The sequence below is a fragment of the Antrostomus carolinensis genome, unplaced genomic scaffold (assembly GCF_000700745.2).
Source record: "Antrostomus carolinensis isolate BGI_N321 unplaced genomic scaffold, ASM70074v2 scaffold31610, whole genome shotgun sequence".
Classification (NCBI taxonomy): domain Eukaryota; kingdom Metazoa; phylum Chordata; class Aves; order Caprimulgiformes; family Caprimulgidae; genus Antrostomus; species Antrostomus carolinensis.
Genome location: NW_010288292.1, coordinates 25,321 through 37,242, shown reverse-complemented (window position 1 = coordinate 37,242; position 11,922 = coordinate 25,321). Strand labels below are relative to the sequence as shown.

At 44.2% G+C, this 11,922-nt stretch overlaps 1 protein-coding gene across 1 annotated transcript in view; it reads right to left on the bottom strand.

Annotated features, from left to right (window-relative positions):
* Positions 1 to 11,922, bottom strand: part of TYRO3 (TYRO3 protein tyrosine kinase) — a 39,456-nt gene that overhangs the window by 5,109 nt on the left and 22,425 nt on the right. Inside the window, exons 9-16 of the mRNA XM_010166216.1 lie at positions 9,519 to 9,648; positions 8,596 to 8,696; positions 7,458 to 7,553; positions 4,725 to 4,805; positions 2,920 to 3,012; positions 2,062 to 2,183; positions 1,659 to 1,768; positions 38 to 197 (exon numbers count right to left, since the gene is read on the bottom strand). Coding sequence (XP_010164518.1) covers positions 38 to 197; positions 1,659 to 1,768; positions 2,062 to 2,183; positions 2,920 to 3,012; positions 4,725 to 4,805; positions 7,458 to 7,553; positions 8,596 to 8,696; positions 9,519 to 9,648 — 893 coding nt within the window. The remainder of the gene's footprint in view (positions 1 to 37; positions 198 to 1,658; positions 1,769 to 2,061; positions 2,184 to 2,919; positions 3,013 to 4,724; positions 4,806 to 7,457; positions 7,554 to 8,595; positions 8,697 to 9,518; positions 9,649 to 11,922) is intronic.

Below are 11,922 nucleotides of genomic sequence, written 5' to 3'. Positions count from 1 at the left end.
TACAGGTGGTCCCCAAAGGCACCAGAGCAGAACTCACCACATCACTGTGTGTTGTGTACAGATTATCCGCCAGACTTTCCAGAGCGAGCCACTTCACTGGCAGCTTGGAAGCACAGCCCTGACGGTAGTAATCTCCACTGTAGATTTTCTTAGAGAGACCAAAGTCTGCAACACTCACGTTCATGTTCTCATCCAACCTAAGGGAAAGTTTAAATGATTGAGAAAAGTATTTACTGGCTACTTCAAGCAAGGTAGCCAGCTCTCTGTCTGGCCAGGGAACTGAGGTATATAGTTCAGCAAGTATTGCCCAGAAGGATAATGACTTCATCTGCTTGATGACCAATGTGAAATAGTTTAGTGGTCTCAAATCAGCTCCTTGAGACTAACGGGGAGATAATTAGGACTAAGGAAGTAAGGAAACGGCCATGCTCAGACGGTCTACTCTGTCAGCCAAAGTGAAGTCAGATACTTTCTGTAGTTTCCAAGATTAACAGAGGACATCTGTACTGCTCATTTCTACCACTAAGGCCTACACCATGTATAGGCAATCGAAAAACAGAGCTGCTTGCCTAGACTGCCTATCGCAACTGGTCAAACTAGATCTCCAAGATCTTCTCTTCAGGCCTGGCTGATGGCCTGAATTGCTCTGTCACCCACTTAAACCTAGACATGTTGGTAGACAGTGCAAGTAAAGCCCACAAAGACTTCACGCTCCCAGGTCTCATAAATGACTCCCTGCTTTTCCCAGAAGACACAGAAATAGGCATTCAGTTTCCTCTGAAGTCTGTGTTTTTTCAAACGTTTAAAAATAGGAAATGAGTACGCATTCCTCACAAATGTCACAGCAGGCCAACCCATCATTTTTCATTATGACTATCAGGCTCCTGTCTGTACATCTGGACATTCAAATGCCTTTGGAAATCTGTGTCTCATTGCAGATTCTACAGTTTGTCATGGTTCTGTTCAGAGGCAGAGTTCCATCTGCCAGAATGGGTTGTTCCTCACTCCATTCTCAGGGAAGAAGCAGAGGGAAAAGAATAAAAAAGGACTTTTCTGCCCTTCAAAGCAGTGAAGGCAGTTTGAGGACAAGAACAGCAATGTGGGATCACACAGTGTGTCCACTATGCAATTATTTCTAAAGCTATTCTCCACATAAGCCATTCCTCACAAGCTTTCAGGGAAAATCTACATTTCTTATACTGTGATAATCAAGTCCTCAAAATAGATACAAGCAACACAATTTCAGGCTACAATTGAAGTTCCTTTCTCTGAACATAACCAAACCCATTCTCTCCTCTTGGTTACATTACATTGTGGAACAAATGGCCCATGCTGACACACAGCCATTAGAGCGACTAATTACAAACACATACCATAATCAACCCTATGAAAATATATGTGCAGACCAATGATGGAAAAGTTCCTTATAAATAGGGTCAATTTGGAAGCTCAGTGGGAAATCAGGAGTTACTCCCTGCTCCCAGTACCACCACCACACACCCCCACAGCCCTGGCTCCCTGATGTCTTTTGTCATTCAAATATAAGACCCAGCATCCTCCAACGGGATCCCTCCCCGCTTCTGTCACATGAAAGGCTTCGCCCCCCTCTCACCCACTCTGGTTCTTCTTTTCTCTAAAAAAATTTGTGGGTCACTTACATGCAGTTCCGAGCTGCAAGGTCCCTGTGTATGAAATTTTTTGAGCTCAAGTACTCCATCCCACTGGCAATGTCAATCATGAACTTGAGGAGTGTCTGAACAGGCAAGTTCTGAAAAAAAATAACAGTTTAAGTTCTGCTCCTGGAAGCTTTCAAGCATGTATGGCAAAACTGCAGGATCTGCTGCTAGATTACTGAGCAGGGAAGGGATGGAAGGGAGGAGTTGGTCCTCAACATGCATGGAATTAAATACCTCAACACTTCAACATCACATCCCACAGTTTTCTCTGGTATCAAAATCTGGTCATCTGCCAATGCCTTTGGGAGACCAACCCTGAACTTATCCCGAGTACATTCTCTTAAAAAGCCATACCAGAAGGAATTCTACAGTAAGTCAGACTTACAAAAGGGTTTTCCCCAATCCGTGACATCAGCAGAAAAGCATGAAGGTCTCCATGCTTCATGAAGGGCAGGATCACCATGGGAATTGGGAGACGGCCCTTGGGACGGCTCCGTAGACTGACTCCTAGCAGGGACACACACAGCAAAGGGGTTTTAGCGAACAGATCAGCCCCAGGAGGAATCTTACAGGTTGGTTTTATCTTACAAATTATGAGGAAAATGTGCAGTTTTTGTGGGTCAGTTCCATGCTCCAAGCTCCTTTGCACAGCTTCATGCCAGGAGATCTTAAGATACCTCTAACCCTGTTTATTTCAGAGGCAGTACAAAGCGCCCAGTGGCTCTCAGCTCTCCTCGCAGGACTGACTAGAAATGTTTCTAGGATTTCTCCAGACCAGACAGCCCCAAACCCCAGGGTCTGCAGAGCAATCCCTACATTCTGGAAATTGCCCATGTTCCATAGCGCCCACCCATGAGCATCCTACTTCTTACTCAGTATTTTGGAAAGGCACAATCTCTCCTCCCTCTACCAACCCACCTGTCCACATTTCACAGCAGTTCAGAGATTTCTCAGCCAGCCAAACTCTCTGTAATATTTGCAAGAACCAAAGAAGTGGCTTAAATAAGAGATGCTTATTGTTGGTGTATGAAGGCAAGTGTTGTGAGCACTTATATACGCTCCAACTCCTTCTAGGCCTGGGAAGAAGCAATGCTGATATATGCAGGACCTCAGGCAGCACAGAGGTGGCTACACCAAGAGTGTTGTTGGACAGAAGTGGGGTTGAGCATGTGAGGGAGGCTGTGTGGGATTGTGCAGGACTGCGAGGTGCTCTGTGGCACCCCAAGCAGCAGTGCTGGCTTACCTATCAGTTTAGTGACATGCGGGTGGTCAAACTCCTTCATACATGCAGCCTCTCGCAGGAACTCCTCGATGTCAGTTGAGGTGAAGATGTCCGCTGGAAAAAAGTGACTGTAAGTTTTCCTCTTTTGTGGGTGGCTCCAAGGGACTTTACAGATAATGATTATCAGAAGCTTGTTCTTCTCACAGCGCATCCTCTCAGATCTACAGCTAGATGAGTCAGTTTACAACAAAGCAGAGCCTGACACTTTCTCCTGGGATGGGCGGCAATAAGCACACATCAGGGACATCTGGTAAATAGATTCTTGGCAGAGTAAAGACCTGCTGATTAGCAGCTCTCTTCTCAGTAACAACTTTCCTTGGAAGCCATGGAAATCATGTGTGCATTAAAGATGTAAGAATTAATTAGCTAAAGGGACTTAAACCACAGTGTCGAGGAGAGGAGACGTCACACAACCAAAATGTTGAAACTGAGGAGATGACCTGAGGCCCCCGGCTGGCACAGCAGACCCCAACTCATCCCTTACGAGGGGGGCATGAAAGATTAACACTTATGTCTGTTAGCATCATTGAGTCTTCTAAGGTGTTAGAGATAAGATTTCAAACACAACCACACTACTGGAGAGCTTGGACCAAATTCAGCAGTGAGATCCATCACCATGAATTTAGAGTAAATTATTTCTCATTGCTATTACTCCAGATTTATGGAAGCATATCAATATAATCAAGAACTAGCCCAGTGGACTACTTCCTCCACTGCTGCTGCTGAATTTAGTGGCAGTCTTCCAGTCCTGCTGGAAGATTAGACCTGTGGGGGAGTATTCACATTATCTGCTTTAGGCAAGTAATTTAAATACGATTCAGAGGACAAAAGTAGATTCCCTTGTTACAGTAAATGGAGAAAGGAAAGTGCCTCTGGAGGGTGACAGAGTTCCCAAGTTAGATGCCTGAAGGTAGACAGTCTGACTACACAAAACAGCTTGCAAACTGATCAGAATGATTGTCGAAACCGGAGAGCATGATGGAACTTACACTAATGCGGTACTAGTGCATTTAGTACAAACTATTCTGTGGCAGCAAAATTCAGCTCCAGGGAGAAGCAAATGTGACTCTGCTTTAAGGTAGTCACAGGTAATTTTGCCTTACAGGCAACAGGGGTGAAATACCATAGGTTAACATACATATACATACATATATGTACATACTTGCTTTGACTTTTAGCTACCTGTTAATCGCTTTTCTTATTACAGACTTCTGCTTGATGAATGTGTTAGTTGCCCTTGCTATGCACACTCATCAAATGACAAACCAGAAGGGAGTCAGACTCCTTACTCCAATGTGCCTGACTGAGATGAGTTAGCTTGTCGCTGCATTCAGCCCAAACACTCTTCTGTTTATTCTGGAATACATGCTTGGAGGAATACCGTCTTTCACTGCGGAATTATCAGGGCCAAGCAGACCTGTCTGAGCTGTCTGTGCCACGTGATGTAGTGCTGTGTTGAATCGAGAAACTGAACGACATCCTCTATACACAAAAGCTGTAGCTATGACTTCGTTTTGGTTGCACTCATCATGTGCTAGGTGCTGTACAAGCAACTAAGGTGGTATAGGTCCTTCCCTGAAGAGCTTCCACTACAAAAAGACTGACATGATAGGAATGGCAGACAACATGGGTAGAGTGGCTGAGTGGGAAGCTCAGAGAGGAGTAAAAAGCATCAGGGCATGTTTGCTGAAGAAAAGGACAGATAGCATTTAATTTTTCCAAGCTCTCCTCTCTTAAGTACTTCAGGTGGCCCTGCTCCCACTTACCTTTCAGCATCTTCACTGCCACTTTCTGGAAAGACCCATCATCTAGCTTCAGTAGAGCCTCTCGAACTGACCCAAACTCCCCTGTGAAATGACCAGAGCAGCCAGTGAGGGAACAGCTTCTTCTGAAGAAAGTATGATTCACAGCAGGCTCACTCAAGGGGTCACTGTCAAAGAAGCTGAATAACCATGAGAAATACAACTACCAGCTTCATCTTTCATTCTGCAGTTCCAGTCAGCAGCTTTCAGCATATGTGCCTAGAAGAGACAGCACTACCAGTAGACAGAGGCCACCAGAAGGCAAAAGAATACAAGAGGGAAAGAAAGCAATCCTCTACCAGATGGACAATGCAGAATCAGAGTATAAACTGGGATCCCAGGCAGACATTTCTGGGGAAGCCATATGATGAGGGATGAGGCTGAGTGAGGCTCTGGTCAGAGAGGGGGCTATTAGCTGGAGCAGTGAGTGGATGGGTTGGCTGAAAAAGCTCTCAGTGCTGACAGCTGTCAGAGACGACTAATGGTGCCAGGATTCAACCATCTGAGACACACTCAGGCCTTATCTCTCAAAACTCAGGGAATGACTTGTATGAATCACAGCTGACCAGAGAAAACACAAAACACCTACTTGTGTGTGCATGATACGCTAATTCATGGGAGGAAGTGTTTACCCTGGTGTGTTGTCTAAGGGAGATAAGAGGAAATGCAACTGGCCAAACCCTCTTCAAATTATTTTATCCTCAAGTGGCTTTATACCACAGCATAACAGCCTCTTTGCATTAGATCTGGCTCTAGATTTGCTCTCCCTAATTTTGTTAATGCTTAACCCACCCAAAATGCATTAGGCTGAGGAACTCCAGTACTGCAAAGAAGGAAGCAAAATATGGCACTCAGGACACCCACACCAAAAGCATTAGCTTTCCACTAGCTCTTCACCAGTCTCTTTCACTACTCTATGGCACATGCTTATTTCACAATAACCAGGAGCAGTGGATCTGACCTCAAAAGAGAAAAATGGGAAGGAGCAAAGGCATTTTGTACTGCTTCCATAGCATGGAGCTGCTGCTCAGTTGCAGAGTCAGCAGAGCCCAAGCTAATACAGTCATAGAATCATAGAATCACAGAATCATAGAATGGTTTGGGTTGGAGGGGACCTTAAAGATCATCCAGTTCCAACCCCCCTGCCATCAGCAGGGACACCTTCCACTAGACCAGGTTGCTCAAAGCCTCATCCAGCCTGGCCTTGAACACTTCCAGGGAGGAGCAGCCACAACTTCCTTGGGCAACCTGTTCCAGTGTCTGACCACCCTCACAGTGAAGAATTTCTTCCTAATATCTAATCTAAACCTCCCCTCTTTCAGCTTAAACCCATTTCCCCTTGTTCTATCATTAATCATGTTCTATCAGTCATGCCTGTCTTATAGGTCTTATAACCTGTATGCTGAGCATGGAGTTGGGGGAATGTGGCCGACAACACAGACCAGATCCTGCCAGCTAGCACCCTCCCACCAAGGCCATCCATCCCCAGGGGCCCCACTGCAACCAATTTCCATTTTTGTAACCTGTTGTGGGGACAGCCCAGAAGGGTTGAAGCAGGATCCCAGAAACTGGCCAAGAGCTGACACTCACAAACAGATGACACAGCTGTTTAATTACTTAGCATTGTTAAGCCCTCTGAGACCACTTCTGCAGGAAGGTCATCTTCCTGCTCTGAAAGAAATGGTTTTGTTCTGGGAGGGATGGAGTGGAAAAATGCTCCTGGTGGGAAAGGGTCAAAGAAAACTGCAATAAAACTACTCTTATTAAGAAAAAGGAAGCCAAACTCTTCAACTTCATTTTGCTTATGACCCCTGATTTACGCTCCTCTCTTGGCTTTCCTATTACATGTTTTCACTTATTTCTAGAGATTGCCTTCAGCCTGAGAAGTAGAGAAGAATGATTCAACAGTTAGCAAACTGGCCTCCCATCTGGGAAATCTAAATTCAAAACCATCTTTTCACACAGAGTTTCTGGGCCAATCTTTTAGCTAGAGTTAAGTGAGAAGCATCCCTCCTTTACTCTGGCCTTCCCTCCTGACCTGAAAACCTCAGAGAAATGTTAGGGGCACCTGTGTGGGAGATCTAGGAGATCCACAGTCAGAAAAGCTCCTAAGGACCTGAATTAATGAAGACAAACATCAGCAAAATTCAGTACCTGTCCCAAATGTGCCTCTATAAGAGCCCAAACTAAAATCTAGAGTCAAATCACCCCAGATGTTGAGAATATCTGAAATGGAATCAACTTTTTTTTTACAGGGATTGGAATGTTTGAGGTAGCTCATGTCTGTCTGTATTGTCTCAGCGTGTTTAATACTTGACGCATGCTTATGTAAACGGAAGGAATTCCATAGCACCACTTTGTTAGCAGAAAGAGCAGGAGTTTAATAGAATATTCCTTTGTTTAAATCTCTGAAAGAAATTCACACACCAGTGAATCAGCAGTACTTTGGAAAGCTGAGCAGAGACCGCAGTTCATGACTCTGTAGAGCCATATTACAGGAATGGTTTAGCCAGTATCCTCTTAGCTATGCTAAACCTTTGAAATGTTTTATCCCAGTGGAAGGGAAAGTTCCATTTAAATTGCCAACGATAAGCAGGAGAGAAAATAGGCTGCTTATAATTGCTTCTCCCTTGTGAACAGCAAAGGTAACACAAGTGGGACTTTCAATGTAAAGCCTCGTTCAGTTTTGGTTCTTACCCTTGCCCAACATTCTTCCCAAGGTGAACTGCTGTTCCTGGATCAGGACATCCTTGAGTTTCATCTTCAGCTCATCACTGATCCCTATACTCTCCACTGGAAAAAACAAACAAACAAACAAACAAAAGAAGAGTCAAATAAGGGATACTTAAACATTCTGTCACAACATCAGGAGTTACCTGTCCCATTCTGTAAGGAGGTAAACCTGAAAAAGGTAGAGTTCCCTTCCATGTCCTCTAGTCTCACCACAGACAAGAGGACAATAACTTTCAACCACAAGAAAATGTACCAACAGTACTGAAAGGCAGAGGGTGTGGTAACACCACCCTTAAACACACCATGAGGAACAGGAATACAGAACTACTGTAAATAACATTGAGAAGACAGGATCCAATCAGAAGGGACACAGACTCTGGTTCACACAGCTTCATTTAAGTTGATGGAGCTGCGCCAGCTTTCGGCGACTGGCTTTCCGACTATTTAAAATACAGTACAGGTCTCACAGGACTTGGCTGAGAGGGTAACATAATGTCCAACAGTTTATGGTCACCAGATTTAATGGAGAGACCTCTAAACCCAGGGGAGCAAAGTCAAAGACAGCTGGAGCATCAACCTAACCCAGCCTTGCAGCGCTGCTACAGAGAGCCATGCCCTTGCTGAATCAGGAGACAGAAATGGATCATCTTAACTTTGGCCATTTCTGGGACTCAATCTCCTGTTTGAGAAGTTACTAATTCCTCGCCTTCCAAGCCTGATCAATTGGTTCATGCTTGTAGCACAGCTCAGCACGCTGAGTTTAAAGCGTACTGCTAATATTGTTAAGCCATTTTTGTCTCACTGTTGAATAACATCACAAAGGAGTCCCTGTAGTGTGAAACTGGGACAGGGGAGTGGTGAATTTATGCCTTGCACTAACATACACAATGACTGTAGCTGTAATTAGCAAGTGCTATGCAATTGGTATAGCAAGAGCAATTCTGGCCTTTCACCTCCACCATCCACAGTGTCTAAGCCTCCTTGTAAATTAAGCCTACATTCTTGATCCAAAAACATCAGTTTCAGGGAAAACAAAGAGAGAGCACAGTACATGCATGAACACAGTTTCTCAGGCAGAATCACTCAAAGTCATTTTACTTACATGTTGCTTCAATGAGCTCTGGGCCTTCCCTGTTGAAAGACCTGGCAGCTCTGAAATGGACTGCTGGATCCCCTCTGCCAACCACACTGCCAAAGGCATGGCTAGAAGGAGAAAAGACACACAGGGCCGTGATTACATGGACCATTCACTTCTAAAGGATGTGTTGAACAGTATGGATGATTTCTCACGCCTTGCCATATAAATACTACAGACTGTTTTGTTAAAGAGGGTGTAGCTGGAGAGGAACAACGGGTTGATGCTGCTTTGCTGATGCACATAGAAGGAGTGGAAGCCTTCCGAAAGATGGGAATCACTCATCCTGAGTGCCTGGGAGAAACTGCAGGTTGGGGCAGGTTGCAAAAGTCACATAAACAGAGGTGCTGTGGTGAGAGGGAGGTCTGGGAGACTCTGAAAAGAATGTGAACCTTGCTTGCAGCAGGGAGCAATGCACAGCCAAATGTCAGAGGTGATGGAAAGGAGACTTTCCTGGGGATCCAGAGGGTTCTGGGCAGTCAGGAAGTTACAAGTAGCTGCTAGACCAAGAACCAGCGTGGGATAAAGGGCCCAGCCCATAAGAACACAGAAGATGATTCATTTGTGGGTCTTTTATCTTTGAATCTCTTAAGCAGCAGTGCTAAGGACTTACAGAATTACCTTGATCTAGTTTATAATTCCATATTCTAATAAAGCCCAAAAATAAAGTATTTTTAATACTCTCATTTGGAAGAAAAGGTAAGGTACTTTCCTGCTAGTCTGTAATCCAGGGTCAGGCCCAAATTGTGGAGAAAAAAATAAAAGTTATCCAAAAAAAGTGTCAAAAGTACTCAATCCACAATGCTTTTTGAAAGCATAATTAAGTCAGAAGCCACACTGGAGGAGAAAGCAAAGATCTCTCTAACCAGCACGAGGAGAACCTGCCTTACCCAAACCGAGTTTCCTTTCTTCTTTTTCGAAGGAGAATAAGAGCCAGGGCAACAGCTGTGACCAGAGCTGTGAGGATGCCCAATGCCACAGGAACCCAGGACGTCCCATAAGGAGGTTGCCTCTGGCCACCTAAATGATGAAGAAAACACCAGTCAGGACACAGAAGTCTGTCAATGGTAAACAGACCATACTGGGATATTTCTTGGTTTTGCTTTTAAATGGAAAAGCCATTTTAAAAGCCATGCTGCTGGATCTGGTGCACACAGTGGATCATTGTACACTGGAATTTGGCATAAACAGCTACTCAGTCAATCATCAGAAAAACTACTTGTTTCACACAGCAAAGGCAGCCTGGATGCATCCAGTTATCAGAACCTCTTCTTAGTTTTGAGCCTCAAGAAAGTAAAAGGCGGTACTCCAGATTATATTATTTTACATGAGCCCATGGGGCACTTTACGTGGGAGTCTCAAGACAAAAAGGTTGCTTAATATGAGCATTTTCTGTGAAGGTTTCACCTTGTCCTGTTTGAGGCAGTCAGCAGAACCTTGACCAGGCTACACATTACTGCCCTGAATGCCAACCAGATAACATTTTGAAAGGCAAGAGAGAAAGACAATTGTCTCATAGTAATCTGTTGAAAATATTTACATTTCCCATTTCACCCCTCCCACAAAGAGAAGCACGCTGTGGAACTTGGTATTGGCTGTAATTTCCCAGTGTTCTTTGTTGGTTGTAACTTCTCAATGTCTGTGCCAATGAAAAGGTGAATTTTAAGAAGTGCCCTGCGAGTCAAGAATAAATCAGTCAGCATGCAGGTTCCAATTCTGGTCTAATATTTGCCCCCAGAATACATATACTTTTGACTATGAACTGTCTACAGAAGAAATAGAGATGCTGCCAATCTGAGTAAACTGCCAGGGAAGGAAGACAAGCAATATGGTTATGAATAAAAGAATATTATCTATGCTTGGCAAACAACAGATAAATTAATCCAATTCCCTGAGAGATTTCTTCTCCAAATACAATTACTGAAGATTAAATGTGAATTTGAATGGGTTTGTTAAAATCTAGGATAGCCCTCATGTCTCCGAATCATTTAAGGGCAAACAAGAACAAGTAACAGGTCCCTAAGCACTTCCTTCATCTTCGTGTTCCCTTGCTCGCCTTCAGTCATTGACTGCGCTTTACCAGAAGCTAAGGAAGAATCATCTTGGATCATGTTATATATGTTATGAGAGTGTAAGTAAACCTCTCCTTAAAAGAGCTGTTAGGTTAATGAGCTGAGATTTGGATGAACCTCTGCACAGGTGTATGTGAAAAGGAGTCAGACACCCTTACTGGCAGAGTCCTGGCAGGTAAATGGCTTCTAAGGCTTGACTACTAGTTACATCGTCGAGCCTTATTCTCCAAGTTTTAAAAGAAACAATGTTAGTCTAATAAAAAGGTAGAGTTTAAGGAAACACAATTATGGACCACTGAAGAAGCAGACTAGTACTTCTCCACTTGAAACAATTATCACCCTAGCACCCATTTTGAAGCATCTTATCTCCTTCAGTGACTCACGTATTCTTCTCCACCCAGAAGGCTTTATAGGCTCTGGGTTTTATGATACTCTTTCTTGCTGCACCTTTTCACCTGGCCTTCAAGGCTGCTTATGAGGAGGGAGGGGGATCAGAAACAGAAGTGGAATGAAAATACAATCAAAGGTAACTCCAATCCCCTCCCCAATTCCCATTCATTTGGGCTTCCACACAATCAGGGCCGAAACAATTAACAACACTGATGTAAAAGATCCTCTCTGATAGCTAACGATAAGGTTTCCTTCTTCCTATGGTGAGGCAAACCTCCCTCGGTCTGTTTTTCTAGTCTCTGTCTGCTAGCTGGCCTGGCAAGAGAGCAGGGAGTTAGGTCACCTTCCGGGGGTCCCTCCAAAAGGAGGATGGATGAGAGCAAAATAAAACTCCCTGTTTCTAAACCGCTAGAAACCAGAAGCCCATCCCACAGCTTATAGCAAATGTGTCAGAAATAGAAATGAACGTTGAAATTCACTGCTCCTCCTCCTCTGCCCCACAGATCATTCCTTCCCACTCATGGCACTGAGCTAGAGAGGATGGCTGCAGCCCAAGAAAAGACCGAGTGGCCTCTCCTCTCCCAACTCCATCTCTCTCCTACCTCCTGTACTTTCCCTTTCCAACCAGCATAAACCTTAAAGACTGCACAAGGCAGAGAGAAAACAGATACTATTAGATGAGGTTAAACAAATATTTAGGAGTCCTTTGATGACAAGAGAAGCCCCTTTATTTCTGTAGCAGGTTTTATATCACAAAGGTGTGCAAAGAATGTAACCCAGGAGTCTTATCCTGCATAAGATCATGAAGATTACAGACAGGAAAAAGCTATTA